Raw genomic sequence first — 18060 nt, forward strand, 5'->3', positions numbered from 1 at the left:
TCAAGCCCGGATGTAGTTGTCCAAACATCAAGCCCGGATGTAGTTGTCCAAACATCAAGCCCCGATGTTCTTGTCCAAACATCAAGCCCGGATGTAGTTGTCGAAACATCAAGCTCGGATGTAGATATCCAAACATCAAGCCCGGAAATAGTCCTCCAAACATCAAGCCCTGATGTAGTTGTCCAAACATCAAGCCAAGATGTAGTTTTCCAAACAACAAGCCCGGATGTACTTCTCCAAACATCAAGCCCGAATGTAGAAATCCAAACATCAAGCCCGGATGTAGTTCTCCAAACATCAAGCCCGGATACAGTTGTCCAAACATCAAGCTCGGATGTAGTTTCCCAAACATCAAACCTGGATGTAGTTCTCCAAACATCAAGCCCGGATGTTGTTGTCATATCATCAAGCCCAGATGTAGTTCTCAAAACATCAAGCACGGATGTCGTTGCCCAAACATCAAGCCCGGATGTAGTTCTCAAAACATCAAGCCCGGATGTAGCAATCCAAACACCAAGCCCAGATGTTGTTCTCCAAACATCAAGCCGGGATATAGTTGTCCAAACATCAAGCCGGGATGTAGTTGTCCAAATATCAAGCCCGGATGTAGTTGTCCAAACTTCAAGCCCGGTTGTAGTTGTCCAAACTTCAAGCCCGGTTGTAGGTGTCAAAACATCAAGCCCGGATGTAGTTGTCAAAACATCAAGCCCGGATGTAGCAATCCAAACACCAAGCCCAGATGTTGTTCTCCAAACATCAAGCCGGGATATAGTTGTCCAAACATCAAGCCCGGATGTAGTTGTCCAAACATCAAGCCCGGTTGTAGGTGTCAAAACATCAAGCCCGGATGTCGTTCTCCAAACATCAAGCCCGTATGTAGTTCTCCAAACTTCAAGCCCGGATGTAGTTGTCCAAACATCAAGCCCGGATGTAGTTCTCAAAACATCAAGCCCGGATGTAGCAATCCAAACACCAAGCCCAGATGTTGTTCTCCAAACATCAAGCCGGGATATAGTTGTCCAAACATCAAGCCGGGATGTAGTTGTCCAAATATCAAGCCCGGATGTAGTTGTCCAAACTTCAAGCCCGGTTGTAGTTGTCCAAACTTCAAGCCCGGTTGTAGGTGTCAAAACATCAAGCCCGGATGTAGTTGTCAAAACATCAAGCCCGGATGTAGCAATCCAAACACCAAGCCCAGATGTTGTTCTCCAAACATCAAGCCGGGATATAGTTGTCCAAACATCAAGCCCGGATGTAGTTGTCCAAACATCAAGCCCGGATGTAGTTGTCCAAACTTCAAGCCCGGTTGTAGGTGTCAAAACATCAAGCCCGGATGTCGTTCTCCAAACACCAAGCCCGTATGTAGTTCTCCAAACTTCAAGCCCGGATGTAGTTGTCCAAACATCAAGCCCGGATGTAGTTCTCCAAACATCCAGCTCGGATGTTGTTCTCCAAACATCAAGCCGGGATATAGTTGTCCAAACATCAAGCACGGATGAAGTTGTCCAAACATCAAGCCCGGATGTAGTTGTCCAAACATCAAGCCCAGATGTAGTTATACAAAGATCAAGCCCGAATTTAGAAATCCAAACATCAAGCCCGGATGTAGTTGACCAAACATCAAGCCCGGGCGTAGAAATCCAAACATCAAGCACGGATGTAGATGTAAAAACATCAAGGACGGATAAAGTTGTCCAAACATCAAGCCCGTATGTAGTTGTCCAAACATCAAACCCAGATGTAGTTGGCCAAACATTAAGCCCGGAAATAGCTGTCCAAACATTGAGCCCGGATTTAGAAATCCAAACATCAAGCCCGGATGTAGTTCTCCAAACATCAAGCCCGGATGTAGTTCTCCAAACATCAAGCCTGGATAATTTTCTCCAGACATCAAACCCGGATATAGTTGTACAAACATTAAGCCCGGATTTAGAAATCCAAACATCAAGCCCGGATGTAGTTCTCCAAACATCAAGCCTGGATGTTTTTCTCCAAACATCAAACCCGGATATAGTTGTCCAAACATCAAGCACGGATGTAGATGTCCAAAAATCAAGGATGGATGAAGTTGTCCAAACATCAAGCCCGGATGTAGTTGTCCAAACATCAAGCCCAGATGTAGTTGTCCAAGCATCAAGCCCGGGCGTAGAAATCCAAACATCAAGCCCGGATGTAGATGTCCAAACATCAAGGACGGATGAATTTGTCCAAACATCAAGCCCGGATATAGTTGTCCAAACATCAAGCCCGGATGTAGTTCTCCAAACATCAAGTCCGGATGTAGAAATCCAAACATCAAGCCCGGATGTAGTTATCCAAAGATCAATCCGGGATGTAGAAATCCAAACATCAAGCCGGGAGATAGTTGTCCAAACATCAAGCCCTGATGTAGTTGTCCAAACATCAAGCCCAGATATAGTTCTCCAACCATCAAGCCCAGATATAGTTGTCCAAACATCCAGCCCGGATGTAGTTTTCCAAACATCAAGGGCGGATGAAGTTGTCCAAACATCAAGCCCAGATGTAGTTGTCCAAACATCAAGCCGGGATATAGTTCTCCAACAATCAAGCCCAGATGTAGTTGTCCAAACATCAAGCCCGGAAATAGCTGTCCAAACATCAAACCTGGATGTTGTTCTCCAAACATCAAACCCAGATATAGTTGTCCAAACATCAAGCACGGATGTAGATGTCCAAACATCAAGGATGGATGAAGTTGTCCAATCATCAAGCCCGGATGTAGTTGTCCAAACATCAAGCCCGGATGTAGATGTCCAAACATCAAGCCCGGGCGTAGAAATCCAAACATCAAGCCCAGATGTAGTTATACAAAGATCAAGCCCAGGTGTAGTTGTCCAAACATCAAGCCGGGATGTAGTTCTCCAAAGATCAAGCCCGGATGTAGTTGTACAAACATCAAGGCCGGACGTAATTGTGCAAACATCAAGCCCGGATGTAGTTCTCCAAACATCAAACCCGGATGTAGTTCTCCAAACATCAAGCCAAGATGTAGTTATCCAAACATCAAGCCTGGATTTTGTTCTCCAGACATCAAACCCGGATATAGTTGTCCAAACATCAAGCCCGGGCGTAGAAATCCAAACACCAAGCCCGGATGTAGTTGTCCAAACATCAAGCCCGGATGCAGTTGTCCAAACATCAAGCCCAGATGTAGTTGTCCAAACATCAAGCCCGGGCGTAGAAATCCAAACATCAAGCCCGGATGCAGATGTAAAAACATCAAGGACGGATAAAGTTGTCCAAACATCAAGCCCGGCTGTAGTTGTCCAAACATCAAGCCCGGGTGTAGTTCTCCAAACATCAAGCCAAGATGTAGTTCTCCAAACATCAAGCCTGGATGTTGTTTTCCAAACATCAAGCCCGGATATAGTTGTCCAAACATCAAGCCCGGGCGTAGAAATCCAAACATCAAGCCCGGATGTAGTTGTCCAAACATCAAGCCCGGATGTAGTTGTCCAAACATCAAGCCCAGATGTAGTTGTCCAAACATCAAGCCCGGGCGTAGAAATCCAAACATCAAGCACGGATCTAGATGTCCAAACATCAAGGACGGATGAAGTTGTCCAAACATCAAGCCCGGATGTAGTTGTCCAAACATCAAGCCCGGATGTTGTTGTCCAAACATCAAGCCCGTATGTAGGGGTCCAAACCTCAAGCCGGGATGTAGTTGTCCAAACATCAAGTTCGGATGGTGTTTTCCAAACATCAAGCCCGTATGTAGTTGTCCAAACCTCAAGCCCGGATGTAGTTGTCCAAACTTCAAGCCCGGATGTAGATGTCCAAACATCAAGGACGGATGAAGTTGTCCAAACATTAAGCCCGGATGTAGTTGTCCAAACATCAAGCCCGGATGTAGTTGTCCAAACATCAAGCCCGGATATAGTTGTCCAAACATCAAGCCCGGATGTAGTTGTCCAAACATCAAGTTCTGTTGTGATTAGCACTGGTTCAGCTGTCGAATCAGCAAGCCTTGATGTATTAAACACAGATTTAAGTTTCATGACAAGTCCTGTTATGTCCGACTACACATCTGCGTCGATATATCCTTCCCCAACATCATACGACGCCTCATCCACCGGCCTTCCAACAACATCACTTCCTCCGCCGACGTTGTCCATGGACGATGTCAGTGTCCACCAAGGAGGCGGGGACGTGGTTCTCCTTTGTCATATGGACAGGAACTACACATTCAACAGTGTGCACTTCCTCAAGAATAACGCTCTCCTGGGTCAGTCTCCAGACATCAGCGAGGACAGGACTGAGTTCACGTACATGATAAGTGATCCACGTTGCACTGACTCTGGGGAATATGAATGTCGTGTAGTGGGAGAGGAAGGGAATCTCACAACGGCGGCTAATTTAACAGTTCTTGGTAAGCAGTCAATACTTCTCAGTTTTACCTCAATTACAACAGTATGCTATAAATATATATTCAATATTGAAGAAGATGCCACTAAAACTCGATATATGTAACAGCAGTTATTATACAATTCTATTGTATGTACACACATGTTAAGCTGTTAGTGGATCAATGTACAAGTTACGGATTCTTTTATAAAAGTTCATTCAGGGAAGCCGACCTTGACCTTGCCGTTTGAGATCGTTGAGGCCAGATGGAAGGAGACGTCACTGTTTGTGTGCTCCTACAGACAGGGTATCCCTCCAGCTGACGTGTACTGGAGCGCTACACTGGCCAATGGTACGACACTAGACAGACTGAACTTCATCACAGAGGAGTCTGTGGCCGAGAACCAGACTGACGCTTGTGCCCTGGAAGCAACCTCCCAGTTTTACTATGGCTTCAGCATGGCCTGGAATGCCTCCAGCATCTGCTGTAACGTCAAAGAAGGAGCAAATGCTACAACAGCCTGTGGGGATGTGTATGTTATTCCATGTAAGTAGTTGAACATTTATATTGGACGATTTATGATACCCGAATACATTTTATAGACACTGTATTTCAAAACTTTTCAGCAACGTAGCAATCATATTCTCAACTGTCTAAACGATTATGTGTGTTGTGGGGAATAATTATGTATTTATGTAATTGGGTTTTTTTCAGCGGACACGTGCATGAACCAGACTGGAAAGTTTGAGCATCCCTACACTTGTCAACTCTGGATTGAATGTGTCTCTAATGTAGTGTACATCGGTAGATGCCCCAAGGGCCATTGCATTGATCTGCAGAACGATGTGTGTGTGGCAGGACCTAGTGATGGTCCAACAGGTATGGAAGTCTTCACAACAGAACGTTATGACTCGCAAGTAAACAAAACATGCCCGTTATACAAAAAAAGTCCATAAGGTACAGAAGCTCATCTTGATCAATGATATAAAACTTGAGAGATAAAGATATGCTCATCTATTTAATATTTATCTTAATAACAATACTACTAAACACTTTATGGGGTAAACAGTTGGGTTTCATTTTTATTTTTCAATTTTTCTGAATGCCAAACAAACTTTGTTCTGTACCAATGATTATGTTCTTTAATACTGCGCACTGATAGGTAACCTCAGTTCTGGAAAATAATGTTGATAAAGTCCAAGGTCATATTTCCATGATATGAAGAATTAATTGTGTAACACCCAATCATGTGCATGTTAATGAGTTCCATGTGGTGTAAACAGACGCATAAATCCATACATTTCACAACAACACCAGACAACAACTCAAAAGAATTCAGATTGATTGTAATTAGCGTTTGTGCACTTTTCTTATTATCAAATCATGGAAAACAACTTTAAGATGTGTTATGTGTTGTTTCATTGTCCAGTATTCCAAACTCCATATCCATGTTACCTTGATGTTTGCTGTAATCTGATCATAGTATACGTTTATAATAACCACAGTTATTGATCCATTCTTGATCCATTATGTTTGTCATTGAAATACATTCAATAGTAATTGTTTGCTGCAAGTTCCACTGATGCAAGAACTTAAACCGTAGTGGAGGATTGAGCGAGTTGCGTTTAACGCCGTTTTGAACCGTTTCCAGTCACATACTCGGTAGAGGACTTACTTACTTAAATTAGGAATTTAACGTGCGCTTTCCGACGTAATTCCAAAAAGGTGAGACATCCTAGGTGGGTTTTTTTAGGGTTGCTTACTTAGTTTGGAGAACAAATTTGGAGTTTTGAAATATGCTACTAGAAGCATTAAATCCACGAGTAGTTAAATCGAGAAGATCCGTTTGTATAAATGGTATGTATTTTGTATGGATCTTCAAACAGACATTCTGCGACATTTCACAACAATATTTATTTGAATATTAGACTCTGTGGAATCTGCTGCCATACTGAAGTAAAAGTAAAGGATTTGTGGCTGACATATAAAGGTGATCGATGTATACAGCAAGTCACTACATAGATGTAACTCTTTCACCAAGGTTCATTCTCCTGTGAAGGCAGAGCGACTGGCGACAACATACCTCGTGAATACACTTACCCAATCCACTGCAAGGAGTATTATTGGTGTGTAAACGGAGCTCCCACGAACAGAACATGTCAGGGAAGTTCCTATTTCATCGGGAATGCCACACCCACTTTGGACTGTACCGAGGATTACGCACTTTCATATTGTGCTCTGAAAGGTAACCCTAATCCTTGAATTCTGGGTATGTATATCGTGTATTCTGCTCTATACCTTCTCATCATCACGATTTAGGTTTAATTGTATCTATGAATATTTGGTTTTAGTCGGATTATCTCTGAAACATTGTTTTGAATATATTCTGGTATTTCAGCTCTCAGTGAATGTGCCGTATTTTCAATAATCAAGACTGTACAAGGTCTATACCCTAAATGTGTCATACCCAACCTAAATTTGACTTTTCAGCTGCGAATGAAACTGTGAATGGAAATGAGACAGGAACGACCGTGGGTAAGAACCATGTTTCTTTTGATTTTGTTATTCCTCTAAACTGTATAATCCAATATTCACCAAACGACCAACATGCACAAGCAATTGTCTTCTTAACCTGATTATATTCAGTTTACTTTTCTTAGCAATGTTTTGGATGACGTTGGAGGGGCGATGTGTTTTCCTGGTTCACTCTTGTTTGTAATGTCGGTGTTGCCAAGTAATGTCTGACACAGTGACCAAGACGTTATGTGTATACAATGTACTATAACGTCCGGCGATTAAAACTATAAAAGAGTAGAGCACTCAATCATCGAATACTTGTATACATTTTGTTAATGTAACTTTGTCCATATAGTTATCAAAGATACGATAAGAATTTAGTATGTTTTCTTTTGTCAAAACATGCTTATCACGACGTTTTCTTTGTTTGGATTAGCACCAGCTGAAACCACTACGACAGGTAATATAAATGAAAACACATATTTGTTTCAATACAACCAATATAAGAATGATTCATGTTATTTCAATTATTTCTGTTGACATTTTTATTCATTACTCTATCAAATGTCTATCAAAGGTGGATTTCTTAGTCATGTCAAAACCTAATCTGATCTCCTAATATGTGTCTATGCTTATGAAATTAGCTACTACTAGGCACTATGAATCACAACGCATCACAAAACATCACAAAGCCATGACGTCATCAACCTTGTGATTTTCATATGTTTGTCAGTAAGGTGTCGTCAACTTGTTTCTGTTTGAGTTTTTTTGCAACCAAATCGATTTAATGTTTTCATGCGCCTCAACAAATATTACAGATATGAGGAACGTTATAACATATATGCATAGACATGATACACAACGCCAATCACTCATTTGTGAACTGAGGGGTATGTAAACTATATCGGACAGCATCCACATTGGCAATAGTGACAGTGTAGAATGTCATACAAATTAAACCAAATTTGTAAGTAGCATATTGAGCATGTTTCACGGTCGTTTTGTTAACTAGGTAGATGTACCATGTCAGTTGTTTGCTCCAGATCCATTCTCCTGCAACAGCAGAGCAACTGGCGACAACATACCTCGTGAATACACTCACCCAAGCCACTGCAAGGAGTATTATTGGTGCGTAAACGGAGCTCCCATTAACAGAACATGTCCAGGAAGTTCCTATTTCATCGCTAATGCGACACAAGCTATGGCCTGTACCAGTGATTATGCCCTTTCATTTTGTGAACAGAAAAGAACCCCATCCTGTGAGTATGACTTTTATCATCCCGAAGTCTTGCATTTCTTCAAATATCTTAATAACTCGAATTTGAGTGGTAAACGTACAATAAATATCTTTCATGCTTGTTTCCTGTTCGATCGCGGGTTTCAGAACACAATGCTTTTTGCGTTGTCTTTATATACACTACTCATAAACTGCCGTTTAAATCACACCAATAATTTGGATTGTATCTGTCCTTTCAGCTGGTGATGGTAATACAACTGGAAATGCAACAGTCACTACCAGGGGTAAGAATGATGTTTATTTGTCTCAGTTTCATTGCGAAGAACTGTGACATACAAGTCAGTGGCAGTCTAGTGATCTGAAATGATAATATTCAGTTCTGATAAAACAAATATACATATATATATTAATTTAGAAACGCAGCTAACGTCGGTCAACATTGTTTTGTCTTTTCTTTGGATGTAGTTGTCCAAACATCAAGCCCGGATATTGTTGTCGAAACATCAAGTTCTGTGGTCATTAGCACTGGTTCAGCTGTCGAATCAACAAGCCTTGATGCATCAAACACAGATTTAAGTTTCATGACAAGTCCTGTTATGTCCGACTACACATCTGCGTCGATATATCCTTCCCCAACATCATACGACGCCTCATCCACCGTCCTTCCAACAACATCACTTCCTCCACCGACGTTGACCATGGACGATGTCAGTGTCCACCAAGGAGGCGGGGACGTGGTTCTCCTTTGTCATATGGACAGGAACTACACATTCAACAGTGTGCACTTCCTCAAGAATAACGCTCTCCTGGGTCAGTCTCCAGACATCAGCGAGGACAGGACTGAGTTCACGTACATGATAAGTGATCCACGTTGCACTGACTCTGGGGAATATGAATGTCGTGTAGTGGGAGAGGAAGGGAATCTCACAACGGCGGCTAATTTAACAGTTCTTGGTAAGCAGTCAATACTTCTCAGTTTTACCTCAATTACAACAGTATGCTATAAATATATATTCAATATTGAAGAAGATGCCACTAAAACTCGATATATGTAACAGCAGTTATTATACAATTCTATTGTATGTACACACATGTTAAGCTGTTAGTGGATCAATGTACAAGTTACGGATTCTTTTATAAAAGTTCATTCAGGGAAGCCGACCTTGACCTTGCCGTTTGAGATCGTTGAGGCCAGATGGAAGGAGACGTCACTGTTTGTGTGCTCCTACAGACAGGGTATCCCTCCAGCTGACGTGTACTGGAGCGCTACACTGGCCAATGGTACGACACTAGACAGACTGAACTTCATCACAGAGGAGTCTGTGGCCGAGAACCAGACTGACGCTTGTGCCCTGGAAGCAACCTCCCAGTTTTACTATGGCTTCAGCATGGCCTGGAATGCCTCCAGCATCTGCTGTAACGTCAAAGAAGGAGCAAATGCTACAACAGCCTGTGGGGATGTGTATGTTATTCCATGTAAGTAGTTGAACATTTATATTGAACGATTTATGATACCCGAATACATTTTATAGACACTGTATTTCAAAACTTTTCAGCAACGTAGCAATCATATTCTCAACTGTCTAAACGATTATGTGTGTTGTGGGGAATAATTATGTATTTATGTAATTGGGTTTTTTTCAGCGGACACGTGCATGAACCAGACTGGAAAGTTTGAGCATCCCTACACTTGTCAACTCTGGATTGAATGTGTCTCTAATGTAGTGTACATCGGTAGATGCCCCAAGGGCCATTGCATTGATCTGCAGAACGAAGTGTGTGTGGCAGGACCTAGTGATGGTCCAACAGGTATGGAAGTCTTCACAACAGAACGTTATGACTCGCAAGTAAATAAAACATGCCCGTTATACAAAAAAAGTCCATAAGGTACAGAAGCTCATCTTGATCAATGATATAAAACTTGAGAGATAAAGATATGCTCATCTATTTAATATTTATCTTAATAACAATACTACTAAACACTTTATGGGGTAAACAGTTGGGTTTCATTTTTATTTTTCAATTTTTCTGAATGCCAAACAAACTTTGTTCTGTACCAATGATTATGTTCTTTAATACTGCGCACTGATAGGTAACCTCAGTTCTGGAAAATAATGTTGATAAAGTCCAAGGTCATATTTCCATGATATGAAGAATTAATTGTGTAACACCCAATCATGTGCATGTTAATGAGTTCCATGTGGTGTAAACAGACGCATAAATCCATACATTTCACAACAACACCAGACAACAACTCAAAAGAATTCAGATTGATTGTAATTAGCGTTTGTGCACTTTTCTTATTATCAAATCATGGAAAACAACTTTAAGATGTGTTATGTGTTGTTTCATTGTCCAGTATTCCAAACTCCATATCCATGTTACCTTGATGTTTGCTGTAATCTGATCATAGTATACGTTTATAATAACCACAGTTATTGATCCATTCTTGATCCATTATGTTTGTCATTGAAATACATTCAATAGTAATTGTTTGCTGCAAGTTCCACTGATGCAAGAACTTAAACCGTAGTGGAGGATTGAGCGAGTTGCGTTTAACGCCGTTTTGAACCGTTTCCAGTCACATACTCGGTAGAGGACTTACTTACTTAAATTAGGAATTTAACGTGCGCTTTCCGACGTAATTCCAAAAAGGTGAGACATCCTAGGTGGGTTTTTTTAGGGTTGCTTACTTAGTTTGGAGAACAAATTTGGAGTTTTGAAATATGCTACTAGAAGCATTAAATCCACGAGTAGTTAAATCGAGAAGATCCGTTTGTATAAATGGTATGTATTTTGTATGGATCTTCAAACAGACATTCTGCGACATTTCACAACAATATTTATTTGAATATTAGACTCTGTGGAATCTGCTGCCATACTGAAGTAAAAGTAAAGGATTTGTGGCTGACATATAAAGGTGATCGATGTATACAGCAAGTCACTACATAGATGTAACTCTTTCACCAAGGTTCATTCTCCTGTGAAGGCAGAGCGACTGGCGACAACATACCTCGTGAATACACTTACCCAAGCCACTGCAAGGAATATTATTGGTGTGTAAACGGAGCTCCCACGAACAGAACATGTCAGGGAAGTTCCTATTTCATCGGGAATGCCACACCCACTTTGGACTGTACCGAGGATTACGCACTTTCATATTGCGCTCTGACAGGTAACCCTAATCCTTGAATTCTGGGTATGTATATCGTGTATTCTGCTCTATACCTTCTCATCATCACGATTTAGGTTTAATTTTATCTATGAATATTTGGTTTTAGTCGGATTATCTCTGAAACATTGTTTTGAATATATTCTGGTATTTCAGCTCTAAGTGAATGTGCCGTATTTTCAATAATCAAGACTGTACAAGGTCTATACCCTAAATGTGTCATACCCAACCTAAATTTGACTTTTCAGCTGCGAATGAAACTGTGAATGGAAATGAGACAGGAACGACCGTGGGTAAGAACCATGTTTCTTTTGATTTTGTTATTCCTCTAAACTTTATAATCCTATATTGCCGAAACGCCCAACACGTACAAGTTATTGTCTTCTTGACCTGATTATATTCAGTTTATTTTTCTTAGCAATGTTTTGGATGAGGTTGGAGGGGCAATGTGTATTCCTGGTTTACTCTTGTTTGTAATGTCGGTGTTGCAAAGTAATGTCTGACAGAATGAGTAAGACATTGCGTTACTGTATTTCTGTCCATATAGATATCAAAGATACGATCAGAATTTAATATGTTTTATTTTGCCAAAACATGTTTAACACGACGTTTACTTTGTTTGAATTAGCGCCAGCTGAAACCACTACGACAGGTAATATAAATGAAATCACATATTTGTTTAAATACAACAAATCTGAGAATGATTCAAGTTATTTCGATTATTTTTCTTAACATATGTATTCATTACTCTATTAATATTAGAGGTGGATTTCTAAGTCATGTCAAAACTAATCTGATCTCCTAATATGTGTCTATGCTTAAGAAATTAGCTACTACTAGGCACTATGAATCACAAACCCATGACGTCATCAACCTTGAGATTTACATATGTTTGTCAGTAAGGTGTCGTCAACTTGTTTCTGTTTTATATTTGTTGCAACCAAATCGATGCCATGTCTTCATGCGCCTCAACAAATATTATAGATATGAGAAACGTTATAAAATATAAGCATAGAAATGATACACAACGTCAATCACTCATTTGTGAACTGAAGGATATGTAAACTATATCGGACAGCAACAACATTGGCAATAGTGACAGTGTAGAATGTCATACAAATGAACCAATGTGTCAGTATCACGATTCACAGTCGTTTTGTTAACTAGGTAGATGTACCATGTCCTTGTTTGTTCCAGATCCCTTTTCCTGCCAAAGCAGAGCAACTGGCGACAACATACCTCGTGAATACACTCACCCAAGCCACTGCAAGGAGTATTATTGGTGTGTAAACGGAGCTCCCATTAACAGAACATGCCAGGGAAGTTCCCTTTTCATCGCTAATGCCACACCATCTTTGGCCTGTACCAGTAATTATGCCCTTTCATTTTGTGAACAGAAAAGAACCCCATCCTGTGAGTATGACTTTTATCATCGCGAAGTCTTGCACTTTTTGAGATCTCTTAATAACTCGAATTTGAGTGGTAAACGTACAATAAATATGTTTCATGCTTGTTTCCTGTTCGATTGCTGTTTCCAGAAAACAACGTACGCGTTTATCCTTTATATCTTTATATACACTACTCATAAACTACCGTTTGTATCTGTCCTTTCAGCTGGTGATGGTAATACAACTGGAAATGCAACAGCCACTACCAGGGGTAAGAATGACGTAGATATTTGTCTCAGATTCATTGAGGACGAAACTTGTTCAAGAACTGTGACACACAAGTCGGTAGCAATCTAGTGATATTGGCTGAACTATCCAAATATAAAATAGAATTAGAAAAAATTAATGAAGAAGTAACAAGAGGAATAAATATTAGAAATAGGATAAAATGGTATGATGAAGGTGAAAAACCAACAAGCTACTTTTGTACTTTGGAATCTAGAAATTATACAAGTAAACTCATAAACACTTTGATTGATAATAAAGGGGAAGAAATTACTGACGGGGACTTAATAATAAATGAACAAAGAAAATTTTATGAGAAGCTTTACTCATTACCAATAGAAAATGATAGTGAAAATGCTGAGACACTCAAAAATGTAAAAACACCTAGTCTAAATGAAGACTTAAGGGTTAATTTAGAAGAAAAAATCACTTTAGATGAAATATCAAAGGCAGTAAAACAAATGAAAAATAACAAAAGCCCAGGAGTAGATGGCTTTCCAATAGAATTCTTTAAGTTTTTTTGGAAAGACTTAAAAATATGGGTTTTTAGATACATAAACGAAACTTTTGAAAATAAGGAAATGACATATACAATGAAAAGGGGAGTCATTACGTGTATACCCAAGGGAAACAAAGACAGAAGATTTCTAAAAAACTGGCGTCCAATATCATTGCTGAATGCACTTTATAAAATAATTAGTACATGTATTGCAAATAGAATGAAAACAACTTTAGATCACCTAATTCATGATAATCAAACTGGCTTTATTCCTGGAAGATGTATTAGCGAAAACACAAGACTTTTGTATGACATTATGTTTGAATGTAAAAGACTAAATAGACCAGGAATGTTGCTGCTGATTGATTTTGAGAAAGCGTTTGACACAATATCAAGACAGTTTATTTCCAGGGCATTAGAAAAGTATGGTTTTGGGCCTTATATGATAAAATGGATACACCTACTAACTAATAATGCATCCTCTTGTGTAATACAAAACGGTCATATGTCTTCTTTCTTTATTAATGAAAGAGGTTGCAGACAAGGAGACCCAATATCACCATATCTTTTTCTTTTTGCTGTGGAAATCTTGGGCTGTATGATAAGAGACAATAAAAACATTATAGGAATTGTATTGAATGAGAAAGAGTACAAATTAGGTCAGTATGCAGACGACACACAATTATTCTTAAACGGAGAGGCTGACAGCCTGTATGCAGCAATAAATATACTTGATTGTTTCTTTAAAATGTCTGGACTTAAAATAAATATTGATAAAACAAAAGCCATATGGATCGGGTCGAAAGCAGGGAGCTCAACAAATATTTGTGAAGACTTAAAGTTAGACTGGCATGTAGGCAATTTTGAAGTGTTGGGAATTATTCTCAACCCCCATTTGCAAGATCTATGGGTTATCAATACCCGAAAAAGACTTGAAACAATAAATAGGTTATTGGCAAACTGGAGAAGAAGAAACTTGACTCTTATAGGTAAAATTACTGTTATCAAGTCATTGGCTCTCTCAACTCTTGTCCATATCTTTATGGCACTGCCAAACCCCCCAGAAGATTTTATTACAAATTTAAATAAAATTTTGTTTAGTTTTTTATGGAATAATAAACCAGATAAAATTAAAAGGCAAAATCTGAAAAAAAATTATGCTGATGGTGGGCTTAGAATGGTGGACATTAAAATATTTATAGAATCACTAAAATTATCTACTTTAAGAAAGTATTTAAAAAAGAGTACATGCGATAATCCCTCAGTTTTTTCTTTCACTGATATGATAAATTTAGGAGTCAGTGCTGATAAATATTTATGTGTGAAAAACCCTTTTTGGAGAGATGTTTTAAATGTTTGGGGAAATTACGGCAGAAAGTTTACAACAAATTCAGAAAGGATCTCCGAAATTCTATCTCAGCCCCTATGGCTAAATCACCAATTTAAAAATGAAAACTATATAATTAAAAATTGGTTTAAAAAGGGTATAGTGACAATTAAGGACTTATGTAATGAGAATGGATTTTTGCCATTTGAAATATTAAAAGTACGTTATGATATACAGGGTACAATATTAGATTATAATAAGGTTAAACTTAGTATACCTAAAGAATGGAGAGACACTGTCAACCATTATATTAAAATACCAATATATGACTTAAATTTTAGTCCACAATTGAGGGATATATTTATACCCGTTCAAGGATCTAGGTACTTTTATGATAGACTAATTACAATAACAAAACCACCCTTAGTAAATGGAAAATGGCAATCTCTTTTTGATAATGATATTCAATGGAAAGAAGTTTATTCAAATTTCAGAAAATGTACTAAAGATACTAAATTGATTGACTTTCAGTTTAAGTTTATCCACAGAATAATTTACACCAAAAAGGAATTATTAAGAATGAAACTAGTTGATAATGATATTTGCTCCTTTTGTGACTTAAATGGCGAAAACCTTATGCATGTATATTGGGAATGTGAATATGTTAAACACTTTTGGAGCAAACTGGAAACCTTTTTAAACCTTGACACAAATACTAGGATCTCACTTACCAAATACTCAGTTATTTTTGGATTCGACAAAAATAAACTTTTACTTAATCATATTATAATATCCAGTAAAAGATATATATATATATCAAGTATAAAGGGTGAGAAACCAATTTTTGATAATTTTAGAAAAATACTAAAAGAGACAGCGATGATTGAAAAATTCATTGCCACCAAAAACAATGGTCTATTACAATTTGAACGAAAATGGGGAAAAATCCTACACAAATTAATATAATAATCATGCCCTGTACAATAAGGCTATAGATCAGTTACGCCTCAAATATCAATACTACCATAATTGTTTTAGTTATATCTGACTATCGACACAACTTTTCATGCTCTACTTGAGGCATATCGTGTGTGTGTGTGTGGGTGTGTGTGTGCGTGTGCGTGTGCGTGTTTCAATTATGCATGCTATATTTATATCACAACAAATGTACATCTATGTAACGTATTATCACTACAATTGACTAAACCTACTGTGTAACCTCTGAACCTGATGTACAACTCTTCGAAAGGAATAAAAAATGTCAAAAAAAAAAAAAAAAAAAATCTAGTGATATGAAATGATAATATTCAGTTTTGACAAGTGTACACGTTGACATTGTTTTAGAAACACAGCAAACGTCGTTCAACATTGTTTTGTCTTTCGTTAAATAGATCCAGCAGACTTCACCACGTCAGGTATAGCATACCTTAAATAAGCTGTGCATTAATGTTTTAACACAATCGTAAATGAACATGTGTGTAATAATAATGTTTATTTTCTCATTGTGATGTGTATTGTTTAATACTAACATGTGCTCTGACGACACGTAGAAAATATTGTATGTATAAATGCATTGACTACTTAAAATTTATTTTCGAAATGTGACATATCATTAACGGTGCTAACCTCTTTATTAACTTTTTGTATGCGAGTAATTTGTAACAGTGTACGTGCAGTTTAAACTTATGCAAGTAATAACAAAATAGAAATAATTACCTCTAACAAGACCAGGCTGAGGAAAGGAGATGGCACCGCCACCCTCCAGCAAACTATGTTCATGATATTAATTGATGTAACTAAACCTGCATATAACTTTGGTTACATAACAACTTCTTAACGTTTTGAGGTTCGTCATTGAACGTTTTTATTATTAAACCTCTAAATATATATTACACCATGTGAACTACGTCATCATAATTATGCGTGTGTGTGTGTGTGTGAGAGAGAGAGAGAGAGACACAGAGAGACACAGAGAGAGACACAGAGAGAGTATTTCAAGGAAAACGGTGCATCCAACTGGAATGTCAAGATGAAACACACACCATAACTATTTTTGACCCGTGAAGATTCCGGGGTAGAATAGGTCTTCAGCAACCCTTGCATGCCGTAAAAGGCGACTATGCTTGTCGTAAAAGGCGACTAACGGGATCGGGTAGTCAGGCTCGCTGACTTGGTTGATGCATGTCATCCATCCCAAATGCGTTGGTCGATGCTCATGATATTAAACACTGGATTGTCTGGTCCAGACTCGATTATTTTACAGACCACCGTCATACAGCTGGAATATTGCTGAGTGCGGCGTTAAACAACAAACAAACAAACAAACATAACTATTTCTACGATTGTTTCGTATTGTATATAAAGTAGAAATAAATCTTTGCAGCTTGGACAAATGAATGTACATATATTTCTACAAAAGTATACACATTTGCCTGAAAGCGTATGGTACCTTGTATAGAAGGGGACCATGTAGACTAACATCTAGTCTCTGAAATGAACATATCGTACAGAAAAAAAACAGTTGTTCAATTATCTTAATAAAAATGTAATAAAAAGGAGCCAAGAGACTCTCTATGTTACTGCAATAATCTAGACTTGCCAAATCTTATAGACTGGCATGGGCTGTATTTGATATATTTGTATCAGGGTCTGTGAGGCAGACTAGGGACCATGGACTCTTTCCGAGTGGGCATCCTACGTCCATCCATAGTGAAGGTAGGGAAAAAGATGTGGTAAAATGGTGCAGAGCAACTGTTCCGTCATAGCAGCTTTCCTGGTGATTTTACAGCTCCTCCTTCCAAGTGTGACTGCAGCACTTACGCCTACATCGCCAGAGAGAGCACCTACCCTGGCAACTGCACTCAGTACTACTGGTGTGTAAATGGTGTGAAGACCCCTAGGGATTGTGGCAGTGGACAGCAGGTGTATTTCAACATTTCACAGGCCATCTTACCTTGCACAAACATACCCACAGACTACTACTGCAAACATGTAGAAGGTAAGCTGAACTAGCTACTGTCTGTTTCATAGTGATATCAACAGTGTCCATATTGCTGAATAGAGTGTAACGCGCTGTTTCTGTTCAACGAAAGACTCACGAGTTTTCGCATTTACGTAGTGAATAGCTGGACGATAGCTGAGGCATGGTCAAAATATTCACTCACAAGGTGTCATTTTTACCTGAACCCCTCAGCTGATCATATGTCAAAACAACTACCATTTATGTATGATATATTTCAGATGGTACACTCGAACCTTGCTCATGA

General features: G+C 38.8%; 1 protein-coding gene across 1 annotated transcript in view; it reads left to right on the plus strand.

The window, feature by feature from the left end:
• LOC139447244 (paternally-expressed gene 3 protein-like) overlaps positions 1-18060 on the plus strand; it is a 39288-nt gene extending 21228 nt beyond the window's left edge. The window contains exons 9-23 of the mRNA XM_071228509.1: positions 1-1312; positions 1367-1646; positions 2214-2307; positions 2362-2996; positions 3375-4393; positions 4583-4915; positions 5084-5248; positions 6411-6614; positions 6860-6904; positions 7323-7346; positions 7930-8145; positions 8363-8407; positions 16186-16209; positions 17583-17792; positions 18035-18060. The exon at positions 1-1312 is cut by the window's left edge and continues 55 nt beyond it. Coding sequence (XP_071084610.1) covers positions 1-1312; positions 1367-1646; positions 2214-2307; positions 2362-2996; positions 3375-4393; positions 4583-4915; positions 5084-5248; positions 6411-6614; positions 6860-6904; positions 7323-7346; positions 7930-8145; positions 8363-8407; positions 16186-16209; positions 17583-17792; positions 18035-18060 — 4632 coding nt within the window. The remainder of the gene's footprint in view (positions 1313-1366; positions 1647-2213; positions 2308-2361; positions 2997-3374; positions 4394-4582; positions 4916-5083; positions 5249-6410; positions 6615-6859; positions 6905-7322; positions 7347-7929; positions 8146-8362; positions 8408-16185; positions 16210-17582; positions 17793-18034) is intronic.

Source organism: Haliotis cracherodii, unplaced genomic scaffold, assembly GCF_022045235.1.
Source record: "Haliotis cracherodii isolate W230 unplaced genomic scaffold, xgHalCrac1.p SCAF_7, whole genome shotgun sequence".
Taxonomy (NCBI): domain Eukaryota; kingdom Metazoa; phylum Mollusca; class Gastropoda; order Lepetellida; family Haliotidae; genus Haliotis; species Haliotis cracherodii.